The following is a 23,961-nucleotide window of genomic DNA, read 5'->3' on the forward strand; positions in this document are numbered from 1 at the left end:
TACCTGCACAGTACGGGAGCCTTCAGAGAAGTGGAGCAACAGGAGATCTGCCTTTCAAACCTTCCTCCCGGTGTCGACGATTGGACGGCTATCGAACCAAAAACTTGCAGAGTACAAAAAGGATGCGTTGTGTTCAAGTTTGGATCACAGGTGAGGAGGTTCGGTTTGTCTGAACTCGACACACACCAGAAAACATGAACGGCCTGCTTGTTCTAAATCTTCAGACAGACAGATGAAGCGTGAAGAAGCCTTTCAAACATGCTTCTTTGTAATCTGTGTGTGTTTGATGTCTAGACAAACAAAACAAAGTGTTTCTGTGGTTTTCCTGTTATGTATCATCAAGAGTATCACAGTACCTCTTCAGCACTGTCTATGCAGTACTTTGATTTAGTACTACACTGTAAATGTACACAGACGATTCAGTTTGATTTATATTTACACAGAAAGCACACTTACTCAAGTACTTCTTTGTACTTGTACTCCACTTCATTATAAAATATAGTACTTTTTAAAATATTGCATAAAGTTGTAATAATAATCCTACATAATACAATATATTGTATAAAGCTGAATGATATAACTAGTGGAATGTAACTAAGTACATTTACTCAAGAGTTGTACTTAGGTTTAATAGGTATTTGTACTTGAGTATTTCCACTCTATATTCAGAGGGAAGTATTGTAACTTTTACTCCACTACATTTATGTAACAGCTACATTACTTTAAAGATCAAGATAAGATTTTACATAAATACAGAACACACAATATGTATTTTCCACACATATGACCATCTTATAATATATATATATATATATATATACTTCTATTAAAATTATGAAAACTTCTTGTAATGGAGTATTTTTACAGCGTGGTATTACCACTCTTACTAAAGTAAAAGATCTAATACTTCTTCCACCACTGAATATAACACTCTCAAAGGGGCCATCTTGCAAAATGAGTACTTTTACATTTAGCCAAAAACTTTTCTGTGCCTCTTATACTGTATATTCTTATACTTGTAGTACAATTTTTGCAGTATATTGCTGCTGCTATAAATAAAAGATAATCCAACATGTACTGTAATGACTCACCTCAGTTAATGTCACCCCCAGCCTGATGTCTCTGTCCTGTCCTGACTGTCGTCTTTGTGAAGCTACAACTCATTTATAGCCCTCTGACCCCCGCTGCTTTACTTCTAATAGGTGGAGATCCTCTAATAATGGCCCGTTCTGTTTGATGTGACCTTATCTCCCACTTAACAATAGTCACTGATGGCACGACTGCATATCACTGTTTGGCTTTTAAACAGCTCACTGAGTATCTTACTTTACATTAATGATTTATTTGTGATGTTCCTTTAAGAAACCAGCCTTTAAATAAATAAAAAGAAAAAAAATAATAAATGATTAATTTCTATAATCAGCAATTTTCTTTTACCTAATTTGAACCAGTAGGTGGCAATGTATCCTTTTGCACAATGCTGTTTGTTACTGGTTTAAAGTGGCACGTACACTATACGGCCAAAAGTATGTGGACACACCTCTGCACAAACCTGTTTTTAGGTCGGGACCCCCACAGGTGGCCGCGAGATGATTAACAGAATAGGAGAGCAAAAAAACATGTTTCTGCTACGCAAAATCAGGCTGATATTCATTTAAATTAATGGATGTTTTCACCTTTTCAGGTCTCTATAAACTATTCAAATAAATGCAAAAAATCTATAATTTTTCGGTTGAACTGGTCACGCCCGTTAGACATATACACAAGAAGGCACTGCTTCATTTTGAGGTTTCAGACAACATGGTATTTAAAACTTTATAGCACATTTCCCTGTTTCAACATGACAAATCCCTGCAGCAGGTTCCACGTCTGGTAGAAAGTCTGAAAAGAGTGGAGGCTGCAAACATCACATATGGACGTAGCATTTGGGTGTCCACATACTTTTGGCCATGTAGTGTATTTTCTATGTACCTAAAAACACACAAGGCAAGATTGTTGAATGTTTATTACATTTAATGGTGTTTTTGTGATGCAGTAAAATGCCAAACATGTTGCTCGCAGCAGGACGTCTAGTAACAACAGAGGCTGCGAGATAAGAGGGACAATGCTCTTTCTCTGCCGGGAGAAGCTGCTCTAAACAAACATATGTGTGAGAAAGGAAATGCAGACTAACGTTGTTTCGACAGCCTGTGGAGCAACACGTTCTTTAAACCAGATCTGAACTAACGTATTAGATCATGGCCCCTTTTCATTACACAAACTGTGCATTAGACAACATTTACCACGTGTGAGCAGTTTGTTTATGTTACCTTCATGATGGTCATCTGGTAATTATTGGCCAACGTTACACATAAGAAAGAACGGGCATTTTTTAATGGTACTTTCTGGTGATGGTGTGGCATTGGGTGGTGTAGGTGTGAAGAGGGAAATGATGGTTTTACTTTGAGTTGACCTGGTTGATGCAAATTATCTGTGTGTGTGTGTGTGTGTGTGTGTGTGTGTGTTCACAACTGATTCCAGTGCATACAGAGGATGAGCAGAGATAGTGTTAGTGAGACTCTGTGCTAATGATTCCTCCTCTTCTTATCTTCAGCATCCTTTACAGCCCATCATGAACCAACAGCATCACAGGGCCTTTATCACAGCAGATTAGCCTGTAAATTCTATACCTGTGAGGACTCTCGTTGACATAATGCATTCTCTAACCTCTAACAAAACTCACTAACCTTAACCTTGAAACCGAAACCCCCAAACATCCCTTTAAAGGAAGTGAGGACTGACAAAATGTCTTCATCTCAAAGTCTGAAACTCAAGTTGGTCGTCACAAAGATGGCACACGCGTACAAATACACACAGTACTGCCAGGAACGACTGTGTTATTTTCTTAGAAATCTCGCCCAGGAAAACAGATTTCTCAATGCATTTTGTTTTGTTGTGCATGCACTCACCATGTGTGCAGCTGCTTGCGTGCTTTTAGTTGCATATGAAATAAAACACAGAGAACATAATGCATTAAAGGAGCAAAAAGATTTGAGCTGGTGAAAATTTTAAAAACTCAAGTATCTGCTGATGTCTGTGGGTCAAAGACCATAAGATGTGACACCAAATATTAAATATAGTCTCTTCTCAAGATTTATGTCATTACTTTCTTATTCATGCTGCAATAGCTACTGTGCTGTAGCCAAGGAAAATATGTCGCCGTCATACCGAATACTTTCGCTTTCTGGCAGAGTTAGATGAGAAGGTTGATACCACTCTCATATCTGTCTGTTAAATATGAAGCTACAGTCATGCTAAGCTTAGCTCGGGTGGGGCGGAGTGACTTCCTAGATCAGGGGTATTCAACTAAAATTCAAAGAGAAAATGTCCTCGAGCAAAGGTCATCCTAATGTCTAACCTGCGTTGTGATTTAGTGTGATATATATTGAAGCGGTTGTATCAGCGTCTGCATGTGATCAACAACTGACTGTCAAATCAAATTAAAAAGGTACAATTCAAAAACATTTTGACAATATTTATTGTCACTTAACATTGAACTGTACAGATATATAATACTGTAGATATGTATAATGTTCTTCTCTCATTAACTAAAAGAAGGGCTGCAATAAAATAGCTTTTGAAAAATTGTGCATCTTAAAATAAAGTGCTTAATTTTAGAAAACCAAAATAAGGTGTAGCAGCAGCTTGAGTTTCCCTTTTTCTCTGTTAACTGTTTCACATGTTGACTTCACAGTCTCTCTCCCTGTGTCGCTCACTCGTCTTATCGTCTCTCACCTCTCTCGTCTGTCTGGATTCAGAGTCGCAGTGTTTAGCGCCTGGAGTGCACAGATTTGATTGGCTGAGTAGCGTCACGTGGGCTTGGCTTACCTCGTATGCAATTGGTCTGCAAAGATGTAACGTGTTAATGAGTGAGCTTTAGAGGTGCTGATTTTGTTGCCCTCCGATAGAGCCAGGCTATATGCTAAGCTAAGCTAATGCACAGCTGGCTTTAGATTCATATCTAACATACAGATATGAGGCTGGTATCAATCTTCACATCTAACTCTTCACTGAATTACACCTTTAATACATATTCACTGAAACACAAAACTTGACAGTAGTTACACAGTCCATATACAGCAGTTTCTGGAGCATATTCTCATATATGTACTGTGAGTTTATTGCAGCATGATGGTGCTGGTGTAACACGATTCATTCTGGGACCTTACTTTTCCAAACCACCAGGTAAACCAGTACGGGGATGAGGCTCACAGGGATGACGGTGAGGGCGATCACCACCCCGTGAGGTGCATCCACAAGCAGAAGCTCCTCCTTAGAACAGCTCTGGAAGTAGGAAGAGTGGATGTGCAGGAAGAAGTCTTGAATGTCGGGGTTCGGGTAATAGCAGCCGACTAAATTAGAGATCCACTCCAAGCATAACGTCAAGTCGTTGTACGGTCTGTAACAGAAACGAATAAATCAATGATGCACACATGATAGGTCCATTATTCTTCTACTTCGGTAATCAATTAATAGTTATTATCATTTATCAAGCAGAAAGTGTCAAACATGATCAGGTCCGGCTTGTATAATGTGAGGATTTGCGGCTTTTTCTCTGTTTTATGACATTGCAGATTTAATATCTTTGGGTCAAAACAAGCAATATAAAGACGTCACCTTGAGCACTGGGAAATTGTGGGGATCATTTTTCACTGTAAAAACCAGAGAAGCACAAAAAATATGAACCTGGTCAAAGAATCAAAGCTTCATGGCGCCGCATATAAAATTAGATGTAAAAAAAGCTATATAGAAGCTGAGTTTTAAGGGACTTAGTTTACAGATAGTTTACATTTTACTATGAAGTCATCTAATTTTATAAGACATCGTTCTTGTGAAACTGGATGCATCACTTTTAAAATGAAACTCTTCAGTTGGACCAAGAAGCACTCTGAAAGTGTGGCAAATCTACCTGTAACTAAAACTGAGACCTTTGAGGTCAAACTACTTCCTGTTTGAACATAAACAGCGTTTACTCTGCAGTGGGAGAGGCACACACCCAGTCTTGATGATGATGGACCTTCACACTTACTCAGATTTTATTTACAGTGTTCTGTTGCTAAAAGGTGAGGCTGGTATTATTCTATATTTTCCTATTGTAAAACACATCTCGTGAAAAACAATATGTTAGTCCGTCTCTCAACACTTTCTGACTTCCCTACTCTGTCTGTGGCTCTCAGTCTCAAGCCCATTGGTTCCTACTTTAAAATTTCATTTTTTAAAAAGGTTATTTCCTAAAACAACACAGCACATTACTCATCAGTAAAAACTGCATTTGTTGGGGACTATTTTGTTGTTGGGGGAGCTGTGGATTAATCCATATTTGGTACTCTAGTGAGTATTTCTCTCTAAGAAGCGAAGGTGGAAGTAGTGTGATGTTGTCAGGGTAGATAGCTGGGTGTACTAAGTGTCTGAAAAACACAGGAGACTGTGGTTCGCATCCTGTCTCCGACCATGCTGCCAGTGGCCCAAGGGTGGCAACAAGCCTGGACCCCTTGTGGCCCCCCTAAAATAAACCGCCAGGTCTCCCTTGCCATCCAACAAAGCCACTAGTGTCACTGTAATAAAAAGAAATGTGCTTTCCTTATTGTTACTTGACTTGTGTTTGAGGTTCTTTATGTTTTCACATTAATCTGATGAGGGAGGAACATTTCTATGTTCTCACTTTAAATGTGAGTTTCACATGTGTTATTTTATTTGATCTATTTTTTGGATTTATTATATGTCCTTATTGTTGTTCATACGTAGCCAAACTTTTTTGTTCTCTTATTGTATTTCTGTGAATAAAATAAGAATACAATTGTTAACTTTGTGTCATACATATAAAGCTATTATTATTATTATTATTATTATTATTATTGGTAGTAGTAGTATATTTTATCATTGCTAGTATTATAATTATTTCGTTGTTGCATCCATCTTTTGCTCTTTCCATTACATTTCCTCGAATGAGTGAAACAGCGCCCCTCTGTGTTGTAACGGCGGCTCTCAGTGGTCAAAAGGTGGTATTGCAGTCTTATAGCCGAAGCCATCATGTCAGTCAACTTGAAGGAAAACCAGGTGAAGTTGGTCAAAATATAATATCAAACAGTCAGATGCTGAACTATGAACGGACAGACATCTGGAAGAAGAAACTACGAAGTGAATTGTGAATTGTGCAAGCCAGTCCCGCCACAGCCTCGCGACAGAGAAGAGGCAGTTAGCTGCATTAAGTTTGATGAAACAACCGGGAGAGTTGTTAGCTAGTTTCACTGCGTCGCTAACGACAGCTAGCTAGCAGAGATGGAGGGATTCTGTCAACAAACAAACAACAACAACAAGTGTAGCGGGATATCATGTCACATCATGGATTTTGACCACTTGGCCTTCATGACAGAAAAGGAAAGTGGGCTTCGGCGTCAAATAACGTGAGTGAAATACAACCTCTGTGTGTCTCCTGATGGTTAAATGTCCCGCTGTGTTTAACGGTCATTTAACTTCTTGCTGTGCTCTTGTTGGTGTTGTGTTTTAGTTTCTGCTGCTGTCATTATTAGTTTGATCGTTGTAGGGCTTTGGATAATTAAGAGTTTCTCCAATTTTGCATTTATTAGTTAGTCATGAAGTCATGTCCTGCTGATGTGTGTGATTTGTGAAGAACCTGAGCACCTTTTTTCACTCATGTTATTTGCTTGTGTTGCAACTAGACTACTGTAAGTACTATTCTTAAGTACACATATTATACTTTTTACTCCACTACTGATAACTTGAGTTACTTTCCAGGGTAAGATGAATAATGATATAAACAACAAATACATAATATTATTTTAAATGACTGAAATGGACTATTCTACCAAAATGGTACTTTATGTATGTTTTGATGCTATAATACTTTTGTAGTTTTACTTAAGTAAATGCATGACTTTTACTTATACCAAAGTATTTCTGCACTGTGGTATTGCTACTTTTACTTGAGTAAAAGATCTGAGTACTTCTTCCACCACTGGTTGGCGCTGCAGGCTGTTGCATGTAGTTAAGCCTCTGTAAGTCGGTGTGTGGTATTAACATAAACATTTAAATCTGTGACAGTTTTTTAGTGTTCTGCCTTTCTAGTATTCAGTACGGATCAGTAATATAGGAAACATGTGTGAGTCATGCATCCATGATATTTGATTTGAACATAATATGGCTGCAACTAACGATTATTTATGTTATCGCTTAATCTGTCGATGATTTTCTCGATTAAATTATTAACAATTTTGTCCATAAAATGTCAGAAACTTTAAGTGGCATCTAAATTGTTTTGTTTTGAGTCCAAAACCCAAAGATATTTATTTCACGATATCATATATGACAAAGAAAAGCAGAAAATCATCACATTTGAGAAGCTGAAACCAGGGAATGTTTGGCATTTTTGCTTGAAAAATGATGAATTGATTAAAATAGTGGCCAATTAATTTTCTGTTGATCGATTAATTGACTAATTGTTGCACCGCTAACCCATAAATCTGCTGACTAACCCCATTTGCATTAAGGTGTGTATGAGTCAGACATCCTATATATATCATCCTGTCATTAAGTTTACTAACTGAATGTTATGCAGCTTGTTCTGTTCCAACGCAACGATAAAATGACACATTAACCTACTTTTTACTAGATGACATGTCTGACATGGTGAGTGTTTAGTTTCAGGGTTCATTAACTGGCCCCAGTCTGGTCCCTGTGGTACAAATGACCCAGATTCACCTCTTAACCTCTAATCAAAAAGCTATCAATATTTTTTGTTAGTTATTTGTAAAATAACATAGTGATTGAGCAACTTCCAAGATTTTACCTCATACAGAAACACATTGTTTGATTCATTCAAGAATTATTCAAAAGTAGAGATACAGAAAACAAATAATAGTGTAAAAAAAGTAAGTATAAAAAGATGAAAATAACCACCTAGTTCTGTAGATTGCTTTACCTGATGATATTTTCCAGGACACACCAGTTTCCTGGGCTGATAGACAGCATTTTCTTGTGAAAATCGTCACCACAAAGGCCGTGACTGTAGTTTACCAGCACGTCCTGTTGGCAATGTCTGGCTGGGAACTGGTCCTGAAAATTCTCTGCAAAGTATGGACACAAATACTTCTGATATACATGAGCTAACAGGGACACGCAGGTATCAAACAACACACAAGATTATACCACTAAATTCAGTGGGACTCTTTCAGTCGCCCTGCAGTGCATGTTTCGCTATCTTGGCTTGTATGTAAAAGTGAAACTAGATTGCTGATACCTTACCACATAGCTTGATAGTGTTTTGTCTGTTTAGTAAGCAGTTACTGAAGTAGAGGAAATTTATAGGCACTGATAAGGATGGGAATTTCCTCTCCTCATGCAGAATAAGTAGAAAAACTCACCGTTGTCCTCTGTGATAACAGGACGTGTTTGGTTGCTCTGCAGTTCCTCCTCTATGTGACTCTTCACGTCTCTGTAGAAACTGAATGTCACGTTGCCTGGTTTCATTGTACCTGCGGGCAAAGAATTATGGATTTTATTTGAGCGATGTTCTCCGTGTTGCGCGCAATGACTGCATCTTATCAACACTTCTGTCGTGTCAAACTCTTACATTAATACCAGTCACAGTGATTTGAATATGTAGAGCTTAAACATGTTTGTAATTTTTCAAGCGCACTAAATGTGAAGACGTTCTGCTTGTCTTTGTCATAAATGATACAGTAAACTGATGATCTGATGGACTGATCGATTGACAGAAAATTTACTGTCAATTTTAATAAGTCATTTCTTTACGCAAAGTCACTGGTTCCAGCTTCTGTTCTGGTTTCATACGTGAAGGTTTATTACATCTCACTGTGATTGTACCTTATATATGATTACAAGTGACAAATAAACTCGATCGATTGAAATTGATTGCTTGTTTTCTTACTTTTCAGTGACGATAGATTGAATATTTTGGATTATTGGTTAAACAGAAGAAGCAATTTAAAGATGTCAGCGTGGGCTCAGGCAAACTGGTGGACATTTTATAGATTAAATGGTTAATCGAGAAAATAATCAGGAGATTGATTGACAGTGAAAGTGATCATAAGTTGCTTCTCATACGCAAGAAATGAAAAACCAAAAGTCTTACTGTTTTCATTGATATACTCGCTGAATGTTTGGTTCCCGTCAACTTTGCTCCACTCTTCTTCTGGCATGTTGGCTGTTTGTGATTCCACAATACCTGTGGACACAGAATAATTTAACATTAACAATTCCAGCACATCTTAAAAAAATTCTCACAACAGCCTTTTGTTTGCTGCTTCTGAAACTAAAATACCCTCCACCTTTTTCCTTCATCGATCCCACACACATGGAAAACAATGGACACCCGTGGAAACGTGCAGCCAACCCCAAAAAACAGGAAATACTAACAGAGTAAAACCTCATTAACTTAAAACTCGCCTGTAAAATGAAACGTGTGTGTGTGAGTCGGATACACACCGAGGATGAGAACAGTGAAGAGCAGGTACAGGATCATGGTGGAGAGCGACGGGGGGGCCAGCAGTAACCTCCGAGGCCGGTCGGTGACCTGAGGTGCCATTATGGAGCTCAGGGTCTGAGAGCCGAGTGGGTTACAGAACAAGCCCAGCCCTCTTTATCTGAGCACTGCTGACTGTGTGTGTGTGTGAGAGAGAGTGTATTTATGTTCCGGTGATAGAAGAGGAGGAACAGCAGATGAAGGGGAGATAATCTAATAGTTAAAGGTACCCTGTGGAGTTTTCAAATAAAACCGGAGGAATAAATACAAACTGACGGCTCTACTAACACGTTACCTGCTATAATTTTACTTTTTAGACCTTTTTAAATGACGACTTATCAATTTGTGTTAGTGTATCACAGAAATACTTTTCAGTCCGACAGCCGCGGTGGAACCCCACATATAAATTCAACAATACTCAATAGCCCAACATCCCATTAACCGGTAACTAACCGGTTCATTTGTAAGAAGCGCGTTCCTTTTAGTCCGGCCTCCCAGCAGCAACCATCACGAGACACATAAACGTTGACGGCTATTATTTGGAAGAAAGTAAGGAGCAATATTTCTTTAACTCTATATAGGGATGATCACAAATGACCACAGTATGAAATGTCACAGATACACGGCTGTAAAATCAAAATAATGAGCTGAAAGACAGTATGAAGCTCTGAAGAGCTGAGGGGAACTGTAGAGTCAGGCTCATCACTACAAGCCAAACCTTTCACTGGACTCAGTCATTTCTCCAGTCGTATATAACAATAACAATATAACAATATTGATTAATACAGCTTTAAAGATTTAAAACCTATTGGTAAAGATATCCATACGTTTCTTGAGTGTCTTCTGCAGTCAGGTGACTGATGTATTATCAGATGTTTACATCGCCGATGTCTGCCAGGCACGCTGTTTAATGATGACTTGTCTCTTAATTTGTCAAGATATCAAAAGAAAGTTGTTTTTATGGTAAGATGTTAAAGATATGATGAATACCCAGGGAATCGACTTCTGGGAATGCCAGGATAAGGACAAGGTATCTGTGTTATAGTCAGCAAATCCCATGTTTCCTCCTGTTTGTCTGATAAAACCCACAGTGAGCAGCTGTGAAATTACTGAGCCTTTTTAAACATGAAACCTCGTTGGTTTTGTTCTTTTCCTGTGATTTGTTGACAGTAAGGAAACTACAGAATAAAGAGTTAGAGTATAAGAGTTAGACCACTTTCATATAAAGTACAACTCCATGCTTATCAGTTACAGATGATTCCATCTGTCAGGAGTAAATGAGGGGAAGTGCTGGTATGTCCTCACTTACTCCTGTGGGCCCACTGACATAAACACATGATAATACAAAATACCACAGTGACATATCTCCTAATTGGAGTGGGGCTGCCGTCATGATGTTGGTGGTAATGTTTTACAGTTTCCTGCTCTTCCTCAGTAGTAGGGGTGAAAACGCTCTTAAGGGATTTCCTCCTTCATGTAGCGGCAGGGAAGGTGGCTGCCCGGACAGAGACAGGGCTGGAATCAGGAAGCTGGTGCCGCATGAAAGATAGGCAAACCTTCCAAAACACATAAACAATATCAGTTGGCTCACAGAAGCAGCCCTAATGTGTTTGCAAAGGTGCATATGGCAGCAATAATGATACAGACCAAAAAATACCTGCTGAAACGGCCAACAAGCGCCATGTATGTTGCGCAAAAACGTTCCATTTATGTGATAAAAATGTGATATAAAAGTATGTTTAAATACAGGAATATGTGTGTGACACACCAACTACGAAGTGTAAAAAGCAACAACTTCCTGTGCTTTGTGCTTTTCAGTGTGCAGGATGTCAGAGCTTTTTCTAATGGCTTCTGTCTGCACTTCAGCTCGCGGAGACAGGAAACTGTTCTGGCATTCAGGGGTTTTCTGCATGTTGAAAGACGTTTAGGGACATTTTTGGAATTCAGAAAAGCAAATCAAGGATGTGTAGCGACACGACACTGACAGAGATAAAGTAGACTGTAGGACAACATGTGTGGCAGACTTTTTAATGAAACTAAAATATCTTCCAGTCACTTGCTTTTTCAGTTTTGCATTTCTGTACAAGTTAGACCTTGATATCCCATAATTGTAAAACTGTACATTGATTTTTGTTTGTTTGTACTAGCTGTAAATATTGTGTAATTTGTATTTTATGTATTTTACGGTGTAAAACATCGTTTAAGAAATCAGGACAAACACAGTTCTGTGAATGAAGGTCTCCTTTATTAGTGCTATAATCTGTGTATATTGATAGACTTTGACGATGCAACATCAAATGTGTTAGACGTGTCACTGAATCCAGTAAATCACATTTCCAGTTTTATCAACTAACACCTTAAAAACACATTGTCCTCCTCTGGTCCTGTCAGAGACAGACTGCAGACAGAATGACTCATAAGACTCGGGTGAAGTTACTAAAACAACAACAACACATCACACCACACTGAGAAAAACACCTTGTCTAAATAGACAGTAAGCATTTGAGACTGCGATAGAAAGGAAAATGGATTGTCTCTGAATATAAATTGCATATAATCACAGCACCATTCTGTGATAGTATCGAGCCTCAGTACTCAATGTGTTCGTAGCACTGAAGCCATTAAATGCCTCATCAGAGTCATAATCTTGTGTGCTTATTCTTAATAAATTGTTGTTTGCCAATTTTATTTAGGCACCGTATTTGTACAGCTACTTGTGTTTATACAACACTTGAAAACGCATGAAATAAAGGGTTTATATTTCTTTAAAGTAAGGTTTAGGCATCAGTACTGAGACTTCTATCGTATCAGCTTCAGTATTAAAAACATCCCTATCAATTACTCAGCCAGTATTTCACACTTCCTCACAGCACCTCTAATGGTTTAGCCCACAAACATTATAATACAGAGCAGCTCCACACGCCAACACGTATTGAGTTATACATGAATAATTAATATGTAATGAAGCGCTGCAGCCTAAAACAACGATGTTTGAGTTGTGCTGGAGAAATGATCTGAAACTGGTTTCAATTCGCCCTCCAGTGGTTAAAATGCGCAGCTGGTCATTAGTATCTTTCATTGTGTTGTTGTCACCACTTGATCTGAAACTAATTTTATTTTCTTACCATCTCTACTGAAACCACTACCAGAAACAAGACAAGCTGAAGGTGTGAAGGGTGTGTGTGGGGGGGGGGGGGGGGTGGGCTGTCTTTACACCATCAGCTTGTCTTGTTTCAGGGTTTCACAGTCGTAGTAACAGTAAGAAGCTTTCTAATGAAGAATGCAGATTGTAAAACGTACTGTCTCACCTCTCACCACCAGCGCACTGAAGCAGGTGTCATGAAGAAAAATTGCAGAAATAAAATAAAAATAATTTATTTATAACTATCCATTTTATCTAAATTGCTCTAAACATCAGCCGGTGACTGATTTTTATTCAGTTCTTCAGACTTGGAATCTGTTAAACTGTTTTTCTTTAATTTTATTTCCGTAATATGCAGGACATAATTTAATAGTTAAACTTAACATTAAACATTTTCTGTTTTATTTAAACAGCTTTGATGGTTTCACATTACAGTACATTACGGTGGTAAATCAAAAAAACAAAATACCCCCCAAAAATTAAAAAGAGTTCAGCTAAACCTGCTCTTTATAGTAACAGCAAAGGTATGATGTGATGCGATGGCACAGTATGCAATTCTGGATACGTTATCTGAAGCAATATTTTTAAAGGATATTTCATATATATTAGAGGTTACACTCTACTGCCACTTCATTATGTACACCTGTACAGTCTAATGTAATTCACTACAATAGCTCTGCCATAAATTCTACCTTCAGGAACTTTATAAAGTTCAGTTTTTGGTGACTGCAGGAAATGTGTAAATTCAGTTATATGTTTGTGATGAGGTCATAGTGGACTGGACTGCATTATATTCAGACGTGATTCTAATATTCTGCCTCCTTCATGTATCGAAATGGAAAGGACAAAACATTAGAAACACCCGTCAATATTTTATAGTAGTACAACACCATCACTAACTGTGACTACATATGATTTAATTAACACCTTTATGACAACAATACTGAACATTATAAGCATCATAAAAGTTGACATTATATATAATATAAGATTGTACCTGAAGCCACTGAATTTATGGCTAAATTCATTAGTACATAAAGCAACAAGTAACATGGACAGAAGAATATACAATAAATAAAATACGAGGAAATACAAACGGCAACAAAATGAGAAAAACATGACAAACAAAAAGAAAGGATGAACCCTGCAGCCATCTCACATACACACAAAGTAACTCATCTTTAAACTTTTGAAAATAGTTTTTCTGTTTTGAGTCTGAACACAGTTGTGACAGACAGATCTGGATCTTCTTCTCGGTACGATAGAAAACCACCACCTGATGACCCGTGAGCTCTGACTGGAGTCTGTGGGAAATGTTCTGCCGCGTCGAACCGTTTAATGCTTTAAAGACTAAAAGCAGAACTTAAAGTAGATTCCAGTGAAGTCATTTATGCTCAGCTCTGTACAGGTGAATTAAAAAGTTACAACATATGTTTTAATACGAATACCTTTCAGCTAGAGCTGAAACATTCAGCCGATAAGTCGATCAACAGAAAAATAATCGGCAGCGATTTTGAGAATCAAAATTCTAAAGTTCCACCATCCCATTTATGAGGATTTGCTGCTTTTCTTTCTCTAATGTGAAACTAAATTGAATATATTGGCTGTTTTTGCTATTTTATGATATTTTATTGGCCAAATATTTAATTGGTTAATCAAAAAAAAAGTTTTTTGTACACACATATTTAAAATAATTTATTTTGGCAGTTTGAATACTTTTTGTGCTTAGCTTAAAATGTTTAGATTTTTGGGCATACTATCTCATAGTGAATTGAAATGTCATTGCCAGTTTCTAATGGGTTTATTAGTACTAATGGCCTTGTTAATGGTTAGTAAACATTTTTGTATCTTTATAAATTACTTATGAGAACCCTAATCAATAATAATAATTAAGTTTATTTATATAGCACCTTTCTTTCAAAATACAGTTACAAAGTGCTTTACAGTAAAAACAAAACGTTTTGAGTTGTAAGTTAAAAGTTATACAGGCGTGGATGACAGTTTCCACAGAGAAATGGTCTGATCCCAGAAATGTGTCGAAGGTGATGAAAGCAGGATTGAACCACTGATTTAACATGTTTGTCAAGAGTGAGGGTTTGATCAAAAATGACTCCAGGATTTCTGCAATGTTGACCCAGACTGTTTGATATTATGGTGTTTGCACTATCTTGACCTATCCACTTGGTCATGAAGGCAGTTTAGCAGGTTGACAGGTAGATCTGAGTATCATCTGCGTAAAAATCTAATCTAATCTAATGACTGTCAATAACTTACTGACATCTATAACTGCAGACCTGGTGGCTTATTATAATCCAAAAGTTGTTCCTGTTAATGGCATATTACCCATCTATAAAGCTTTGATAAATTAATTGTGTTGACCTACTAGGGATGGATAATCTTAATGTCAATAAAAGTAAAATGGTGTAATTAGTAATTACTATTATTAATTATTGGAGGTCATAAAGTGTGATGCTTAAGGGAACGGTTATTTGTAAAAAAAAAAAAAAAAAAATTTGTTTGATTTTCAAAAACAAAACAGTTCTAAGTAATAAGAGAAGCTCGATGTGAGCGGGGCGGTGAACGTGGCCGTCATGCCGAGGAGCCAATCACTCCTCGAGCTGAATATTGTGTTCACAGGTTGAGCAGTAGGTCACATCAGTTTCACATCAGTTAATGAGAACCGTGCTCACAAACAAGCAAGAAGGGTAGAAATCACAGGTGAAGAAAACCACAGTGTGGATGAAGGATTGTCGACAGCTGAACAGTTCCCACAAGCAAAAACACTTCACTCCGACCGACTCTACCTTTCTTTTTTCTTTTTTTCATGGTCAGGTGCCAACGTCTGAAGCAAACATTGCGGTTTGACGCTCATAGTGAACATCTCTGCAGTGATTAGACGACATGTTTGCAGGGTGAATTAGTGCAGCGGGGTTAATCAGGCAAATTCAAAGCGCTTTCACCGCCCACGCACACAAGCACAGACGGAAAGCAGAAAAAATTTCATATCCCGGCAAGGGTTGGGTACCGAAACTGGGGGCTGAATTATTAAAGACTGTAGTGTTGATAAGCTCCGACGTTATCAGATCTGCTGTCGGTATTGGAGAAATTAAGAAAATATATTTCCTATTTATTTGGGCTACATAACGTTATCGTGCACCTTTTATCTCAGCATCTCTGTTTCTAATTTGCAATAAGATTAAGACATTCGTCTGAGAGAGAGAGAGAGAGAGAGAGAGAGACCCTGCTCTTAGTGACAACGGCGGAGAACTAAGCGTTTAAAAGTGTTTTAAAGGTTACACGAGTCGATGCTGACAATGCTCGTTGCCACAAGTGCAACAAGTCTTTTGCATGTGAGGGCGGAAACACGAGCAGCCTTTAGAAAGTAGCTCGTAGTTCACCTCTCGTTTCCCCGTCCACCTCAGGTACCTCAGGTACCTCAGTTATGTTGGTATGCTCGCAGCCTAGAGCCCACAGGAGTTAACTAAATTATACAAACGCGGTTTAACGAGTCACAGAGTAGAGCGGTACCACGTATCAAGGCTGAGTCCTTAACGCAGCGGCCCGGGCTCTTTGCTGCATGTCATCCTCCCCCCTGTCTTTCCCGTCTCTCTGCTGTCCCGTCAATTAATGCCAAATATATATCACCATCGGCCTGCTGGTCGTTTAGCTATAAATACGGGTGATTTCATAACAAAAAGAACCGATGACCATTGAAGTACCAGATCGAGAAGCAGCATCGGTAAGAGTAGTAGTACTGTTAAAACCTTAATGATACCCATCCCTAATCCCAACCCACTTTAATTTTAATCAACCATTAACGATATTGGGAAATATAATTCAATTGAAATAATGTCTTCAAGAACATTCAATTTCTAAATTGACCCGTAGGTGTGAATGTGAATGTGACTGTGAATGTTTGCCTGTCTCTATGTGTAAGCTCTGAGTGACTGGCGACCTCTCACCCAATGTCAGCTGGGATTGGCTCCAGCCCCCCCACAACCTCAACAAAGCTTGTTCTAAACTCCAAAAAGACTGAATTTCACAGAGCTCGAAGGAATTCTGCTACTACTCTTAAAACCACTGGCTGCCGTTTACCACCGTTTCACTGGATTCATTACTTAAGACAGCTACCGAACTCACCAATGTGAGTTATATGAAAAGGTCAGAGGTCATCACTGACATCTAGAAGGCATCAGCATACTTACATTGTCATTTATAAGGCTTTGCTAGAGATGTGTCAACATCTTTAAGTTCTTCATATCAACTCTGACCTGAGGAAGACTTGTTTCCTGTATCATGCACTTTACTGCAAAACAAACTGCTAAACAAATCTATTTGCTGCGTACTTTTAACTGTGAATGTTTTAATTGGTATGAGGAGTTTCACTTTATCGTCGTCGGGTTTTGGACTTTTGGCCAGACAAAACAAGACATTTGAAGACGTCACCTTGGACTCTGGGAAGCTGTAATGGGCATTGTTTTGCTATCTTCTGACATTTTAGACACCAAAAAACAAATTATTTGATGGAGATTAATCGGTAAAAAAGGCTCTTTGGTCATGTGTGCCCCCCCCCCCAGCAATGGCTGTGCCCCCCCCCTCAGGGAGGTTTGAGAACCGATGCTCTGGAGTTTGACTTGATCAGTTAGACACTTATGTGGCTGCTTGACTTGACAAACAATCACAACCTCAAAAGAGGTCAGGAAGGGTTGTGAACTGGTTTTGGTACCAGTCAGCAGTCCCACCCAGATGTGTTGAACCTACAGCCTGATGCTGTGAACATGTTTTCTGCATTTAACTGAATTTTGTCTCCTCTTATCAGGACATATTTTGGATATTGTCAATGAGTTTTAAAACCTACATGTACTTAATGCAGATTATAATTACAAAGCACAATGTGCAGATACAGTGACAGACACATGCAGTGCGGTTGAAACATCTGTCGACTGGTAACTTAAATGAAACTTTTGTTGTTCAGATTTAATACAGAAGTCAGATCATAAATCCACAGTCGGTCTCGATTTGACAATTTGACAGCACTTCAAAGGCTTCACGTTTCTTCTGCTCACATCCTTCAGTGCCTCCTGATGGTAAAAACAACCAGCACAGGGGTATGGCAAGGTCAGCAAAACACAGAACTGGTTTCATTGGCTGGAGGTGGTTCAGGTTTAGCCCGCAGGCTTGTTTTTAAGAGTGCCAGCTTCTCAAGAGTGTACACAGGAGGAGGACTTGGGACATGCTTAACACCTCAAACAGCTTGGGTAAGGTAACTTCATTAAATCCGGGCAGATTTGAAAAGAAATTAAGATTTTAAAAAAGACTGATAGACTCATATTCAGCAATTAGAAATATATATTCTGCGATAAATACAAAAATTCAGGTAATCTTACATGTAACAATTTCACATACAAATGCAATTGCACGTATTCTGTTTATTTTATAACGTCACTCACTGATATTCCATTATTAAAGGTGAACTGTCTTGCAGTGTGGTTGTGGTTCATCACAAATCATAGCCCACATATGACTCATAGTCATATGATTTATAATTTATACTAGAATACTTTTCGCACAAAAGTTTGTTAAATTGTCAAACTCATGTCCTTTTTTTCCAGTTATACTACCAAGTTAACAACTGTAAATTTATAATACATCTCAAATTTCCACACATCTGTTTTCCTGGTCGCTGTCAAAGGGAGCTGATTTACTGTGTTTCAGTCTCCCCTGGAAAAAAGCCATGTGGGTTAAAAGAAAAACTATATATATATTGTCATTTAGGCCAGCAGCTACAGTGAAAGGAGAAATGAAACTGCCTGTGCTGCCATGTGATGCTGTTAAACATGCTCATGGGTTCCCGCATGCCAACAACCCACCACCAGTGTCTCACACAGCGGTGAAAAGTGACTGAAATATGTAACTGCTGCCTACTCAAACTATACAACAACATACGGAGTTGCTATAGATGATCTCACTTTCAACCAACAAGGAGTTAGTGTTTCCTCATATTGTGATTGTAATTTGCACTAGTCTGTTGTTAATAAAGGGAAAGAAATAAGGGAAAGTTGGAGGACTTATGTATTTACAGTTGAGCTCATACTGTGAAAAAGCTAAAATATTTATTTGACCAGGCAGATCAGATCTCATTGAAATAAAGACATGATAACAAAGAAAATATTTGCAATCTTAAAATCCTTAATATTTAGCATAACATTAGGCAGGCAGCATAAGAAACAAATACAAAGTCAAACAGCCAACATTCACACAAGAATAAAAAGAAACAACCCGTCTGTGCTCGGAGGTTAGAAGAGAGACTTTGATCTAAAGGTTTAAGAAATATCTTGGGACAAAGACAAATAGTTGCGGGGGGGGGGGGGGGGGTCTTAACAGCCACCAAAGAACGTTTAGTCCAAAGATGGCTGCTGCCTCGCGATCTTAGCACCAGAAAAGGTTTTCATGACATTGTATTACTCGAGCTGTCTGCTGCCCAAATTAACAAGACATCTTCTAAAAGACATCTAATAATTAGGATTTAAAAACTTAATTTAATTTGAAAGGTGAATAATACCTGAATCCCTACAGAAGTACATACAGAAAGAAGGAAGAATATCCAGCGTAACTGTAACATTTAAATGGGAGAGCGATTGTGAGGTAGTTTGATAATATAGCTTGTTGTATACAATTAGTAAATAATTAGTAATAAAAGTGTTAATGATAGACTTGGTTTAACAGCTTGAGTGGAGACGGTAGAGTCAAAATTTGAATTTCGGGATAGTCAGAGATGAAGCTATATGTGATACCACATATTTTGTCTTTTTGTATGTAGACGCACATATGGTTGAGAAGAGATATCTGGGAAGCATTGAAGGAGACTGATGAGTCACAGCCTGAGTAAGAGTAGTAGCATACATAACATGTTGTCATCTGCAAAATAAGGGACATTAAAATACACAGGAATAATGTTTATATATATTGTAAATAATAGTGGACCAAGAATTGAGCCTAGTGGCGCTCCTATATTGATTCACAGTAAAACATCGTCATCTAAGCTTCGAGATTTCAGCTTGCAGAAGAGGTTTTTATGGTCTTAGGTATCAAATGCAAAATTTGAGAGATTAATAAAGAGAGTGACGCTATCTGTATCTGAGAGTATATTATGCAAACTGCAGCTGAAACAAAGAGGGGAAAACCCGGCCACTGAAATCAAGAAAGGAGTTGAAAATTGCTAAATAATTATTAAGATGAATCAAAACTGGCCTCCCATGAATTTTTATTCTCTGTAAGGAGACATTTCCTTTTCCCTTCAGCTGCTTGAACAATATATCAACAAATATTCTTGTTAATTTGTTTATGCTTTTCAACTGTACGGGAAATGTGTGTAAAATTACAAAGTCTACATTTAACTGCAAACCACCCTTTCTGTGACCAGGAAACAAACATACATACATACATTACATTTTGGAAACAGGCGTACAGGTTTACAGCTTAAAAGTAATTCCTGACTAAAAGAAAATAAAGAAACATCCGATAAACCTCTCGGACACCGAGCGCTGTTCTGTTCACAAGATTGTTTACAAAATGTTGTCCTCTTTACTGTTGTTCCTCTTACCTTAAAGGGAAACTCCTTAATGTCTGTCTCCACCATCAAATAATGAAGTTAGAAAGAAAAGATATTTAAAGAAAACAGCTCAATTTAATGTTGTGAGTAGCCTCAGCAGTAACAGAGCCACATAGCAAGAGATGAAATGATAGAAGGTGCTTGTTGAAACTGCCTATAAAGGCTGTTAGCACGCGACTCTGACTGATCTGCAGACCTTCAAGCTACCCACGATTTCCCCTGTGCCAACGATCTGATGCCAGTGTCACGCAACCCGGAGCAAAATGACTAAAATATCACAGCTGCTTACTCAAACTGAAGAGCATGGCTGCAGGTCTCTCATTTATACCCTGACTGTGGAGGAGGTAGTGTTTCCTGATTTCTTGGTGTGAAGTACAGTATTCTGCTCAAAAATCAACCCAGCCTGAGAACGCTACATGTTTGTGAACAATAATTAGTCCTCACGCAAGCTGGTCTCTGTGGACTTCTGCAGACGCCCGGAATGACTCATGATTTTCATCACAAACATGTTACAGAAGGTTTTTATTGTGCAGAATTAAGTGGTGTTAAGTGGCAGTTCAGATGCCACCCGCTACGAATGATTAGAGAACAACTGGACGACATTCTCACTGAAACATTTCATCAGCTGTAAGAAGCAAATTACAGGATACAGGACTTTCCTATGTGCACCCTTCTAGTTGTGTCAGCATACTAACATTTGGTAATTAGCACTGAACACAAAATATGGGAATGCTTTTAGTTTTGCAGATATTTGGTCAAAAATTAATATTCCACGGTTCAAACATTGTTCTATAAACTTCAAATGTTTCATACAATTTTAACATTTGCCTTTTGATGTTGACATAGAAATAGAAAAAAATACAAAAATTAGTCATGGAAGAGATTTATTTTATCATCCTTCTCACTGCAAGATAAATGACTTACTAGTCTTAATTTTCTCCCCACCAGCAATGGCTATCCATGACAACGACAGCGGCTACTTTGATTATGAGGCGGGCTTTGACTATTCAAACGACTCGTCCTGGAATATGAGTGATTACGACCAGTCTGACTGGTGTGAGGCTGGTGAGCAGGAGCTCACCATCAAAGTTTTCCAAACTTGTGTTTTCTGCCTGATCTTCCTGCTGGGCGTGGTGGGGAATTCCCTGGTCATTGCCACCTTTGCTCTGTACCGCCGCCTCCGGCTGCGCTCCATGACCGACGTCTTCCTGCTCCACCTGGCGCTGGCTGACCTTCTCCTGCTCCTCACGCTCCCGTTACAGGTCGTCGACACTCACCAGGGCTGGATCCTCTCCGTTCCCCTCTGCAAGGCCACGCGTGCATGCTACGCCATCAACACATATAGTGGGCTTCTGCTGCTGGCCTGCATCAGCGTTGACCGCTACATGGTGGTGGCACGAGCCCAAGAGATGCTCAGGCGGCGCAGTCAGATAATAACAGGCGGGAAGGTAGCTGCCGTAGGTGTGTGGGTTGTTGCGGTGCTCCTCAGTCTGCCTGAAATCCTCTTCTCTGGGGTGTCGGGGTCTGGCAGGGATGCGTTCTGCGGCATGCTAAACAGCGGAAGAGTCAAAATGGCCACCAATGGAGCGATCATTGCTGTCTTCTGCGTGTCTTTCTTCGTTATGCTGACGTGCTACTCTTTGATTGCTCAAGTGCTGTCGGAAGGACACGCACATCGCCGGGGGAAGCAGTGGCATCGGCAGCGTACCTTGAAGCTGATGGTGGCTCTGGTGCTGGTTTTTCTGGTCTTCCAGCTGCCGTACACTGTGGTGCTGTCACGTAAAATGGCGGGGCAGTTCTGCAGCCTTCTGTTTGAGTACATCACCTGCACTTTGGCGTACACCCGCTGTTGCCTCAACCCTATCCTCTACGCCCTGGTCGGCGTACGCTTCCGTAACGACGTGTTGAAGCTGGTCCGTGATTCGGGCTGCTCGTGTGGCCTCCAGCTGCTGCCACAGACAGTCAGCTCCATCTCCTCCTCTTCACCTGCTCTCACTGTGCTCTCAGCTTGCTCGCCAACATCCCCCGAACGCAGTTACTCCACCAACGAGACAGCGCCTCCCACCAAATTTCAGTTTCCGGGAACCAAGTTATAAACTTACACATGGCTTATAGACTCGCTTTTTAATTATCTTTTAAAATGCCGCTGTTATGTTATGTGTCCATATTATTAATTTGTTAAGCCAGGTCCCCTAATTATATATTTATAGTGAGGGCTAAATGACTACAGTCCCTAACTATATAGCTCTCTTTTAAATGACTGTATGCAAATCATATGAATTCATCCAGAGTCAGAGGCTGAGATGGCAGTTGCTTCTGCTCTGCTAAGCTAAGCTAGTTAACTTGTAGCAGGACTAGTTTAGCTGGTGTTACTTCTTCTCCACATGATGATCGGATTAACTACTGCCTTATTTATGTGGGATAACCAACTAAATTATCAAGATGTAGGTTGTCAGAATGTATATTTTTTAATTCCAGACAGGTAGCGTCAATTTAGCTTTAGCAAAGTTTAGCCATGGCTATCTCACCAGCTAGCTTTAAATAGACATATAGCTCTTTTGCTTTAGCTGTCTATCCAAAAGGTATACATTTCTTTGGTATTTTCTTTTATTATGGTAAAATAAATGTCCAAACGTCTTAACTGCTGAACTTTTTAACAAATATGTAGTTACTGCATTTTATATTTATATTAATGTTTTGAAGTTGGTGATAATCATTGGCGCTTAGTTGCGGTCATAAATGCGGTTTTAAATGCACGCTGCCGTTGCCACATTTCACTTGTTACTCAAAAGTCTTGAGGTTTGATGGCCAGCTCGAGTCGTCATTAATCACATTGGCATTGTGGCCTAAAATAGTCTCAAAGACAGCGTTTGGTCACACTTTGTTTGTTTGGTCCAGAGTTGTTTTTCAGCCATCAGGTGACTAAAAGCAGATGATCAGAGTCACAGATTTTCGTAACCCTAATTTCATAACCCAAAGCCAGCACCACCATATTTGTATTTCAAGGAACTGAAATGCTATTAAATGCTTTCACACAATGTTCAGGAGACTTTCTACAGTCATATTAAAGCCTTTTGGTTGCAGGCTGCGGTTCAGAGTTGAGGAGCGCCACTAGACTCGGATAAAGTTTGACTGAACTAAACTAGATGTTCAGCTGCTCTGAGAACAGTAGTTTCCTGAATCTTACCTTGCGTCCACTCACGTCCAGGTTAATCTGTACAAATGTTTTTACTGTTTATATTTTTGGAGATAGCTTTGTTTGTCCAGCGTCGATACTGTCAGGTTATAAGCAACATTGGTGTCCCGTGGATATTTGCTGTATCTCTGTAGTTTCTATGAACCCTATTTAAATTCTAACCTCAAACCTAACCTGATGTTATTTCTAACTGAACCCAAACCCTGACCTCAAAAACCACATTTTTGTGTCACGGTGCATATTTTCATTAGACTATAATAATTAAGGTGGAGATTTGTATTATTATATAGTGAGACTTGTTGATTTGTCTTTGTTGTTTAATAGTTCATTGTATTGTTTTCACTTGTTTGTACAATTAAACTTTGATGCATGTAATAACTTAAAGACTCATCTTTCCACCCACCACAGCAAAATCATTCAAACATGAGATACAAGCAGGTATATTTAAAATGTTTCCCCAAAGCATTTTT

The 23,961-nt window shown here is 38.9% G+C and overlaps 2 protein-coding genes across 3 annotated transcripts; one reads left to right on the forward strand and one right to left on the reverse strand.

Moving 5' to 3' along the window:
- Positions 1-1,990: 1,990 nt before the first annotated feature.
- LOC139303205 (receptor activity-modifying protein 1) lies at positions 1,991-9,651 on the reverse strand. Of its 2 annotated transcripts, none has more exons than XM_070926941.1 (5): positions 9,505-9,651; positions 9,152-9,244; positions 8,421-8,531; positions 7,979-8,123; positions 1,991-4,438 (listed from the first exon to the last, which is right to left on the reverse strand). In XM_070926941.1, exons 1-5 carry the CDS (start codon positions 9,602-9,604, stop codon positions 4,192-4,194), a joined length of 696 nt encoding a protein of 231 aa, XP_070783042.1. In that variant the 5' UTR covers positions 9,605-9,651; the 3' UTR covers positions 1,991-4,191. The 2 variants fall into 2 exon arrangements, with proteins under 2 accessions (XP_070783042.1, XP_070783040.1); XM_070926939.1 differs by having other exon boundaries at positions 9,466-9,647.
- A 6,735-nt stretch (positions 9,652-16,386) lies between these two features.
- Positions 16,387-22,391, forward strand: ccr10 (chemokine (C-C motif) receptor 10). The gene is given in 4 exon segments (XM_070927440.1): positions 16,387-16,422; positions 17,790-17,893; positions 17,895-17,941; positions 21,244-22,391. Coding segments are annotated over 4 exon segments (1,335 nt in total).
- Positions 22,392-23,961: the final 1,570 nt, after the last annotated feature.

The sequence above is a fragment of the Enoplosus armatus genome, chromosome 20, assembly GCF_043641665.1.
Source record: "Enoplosus armatus isolate fEnoArm2 chromosome 20, fEnoArm2.hap1, whole genome shotgun sequence".
NCBI classification, from domain to species: domain Eukaryota; kingdom Metazoa; phylum Chordata; class Actinopteri; order Centrarchiformes; family Enoplosidae; genus Enoplosus; species Enoplosus armatus.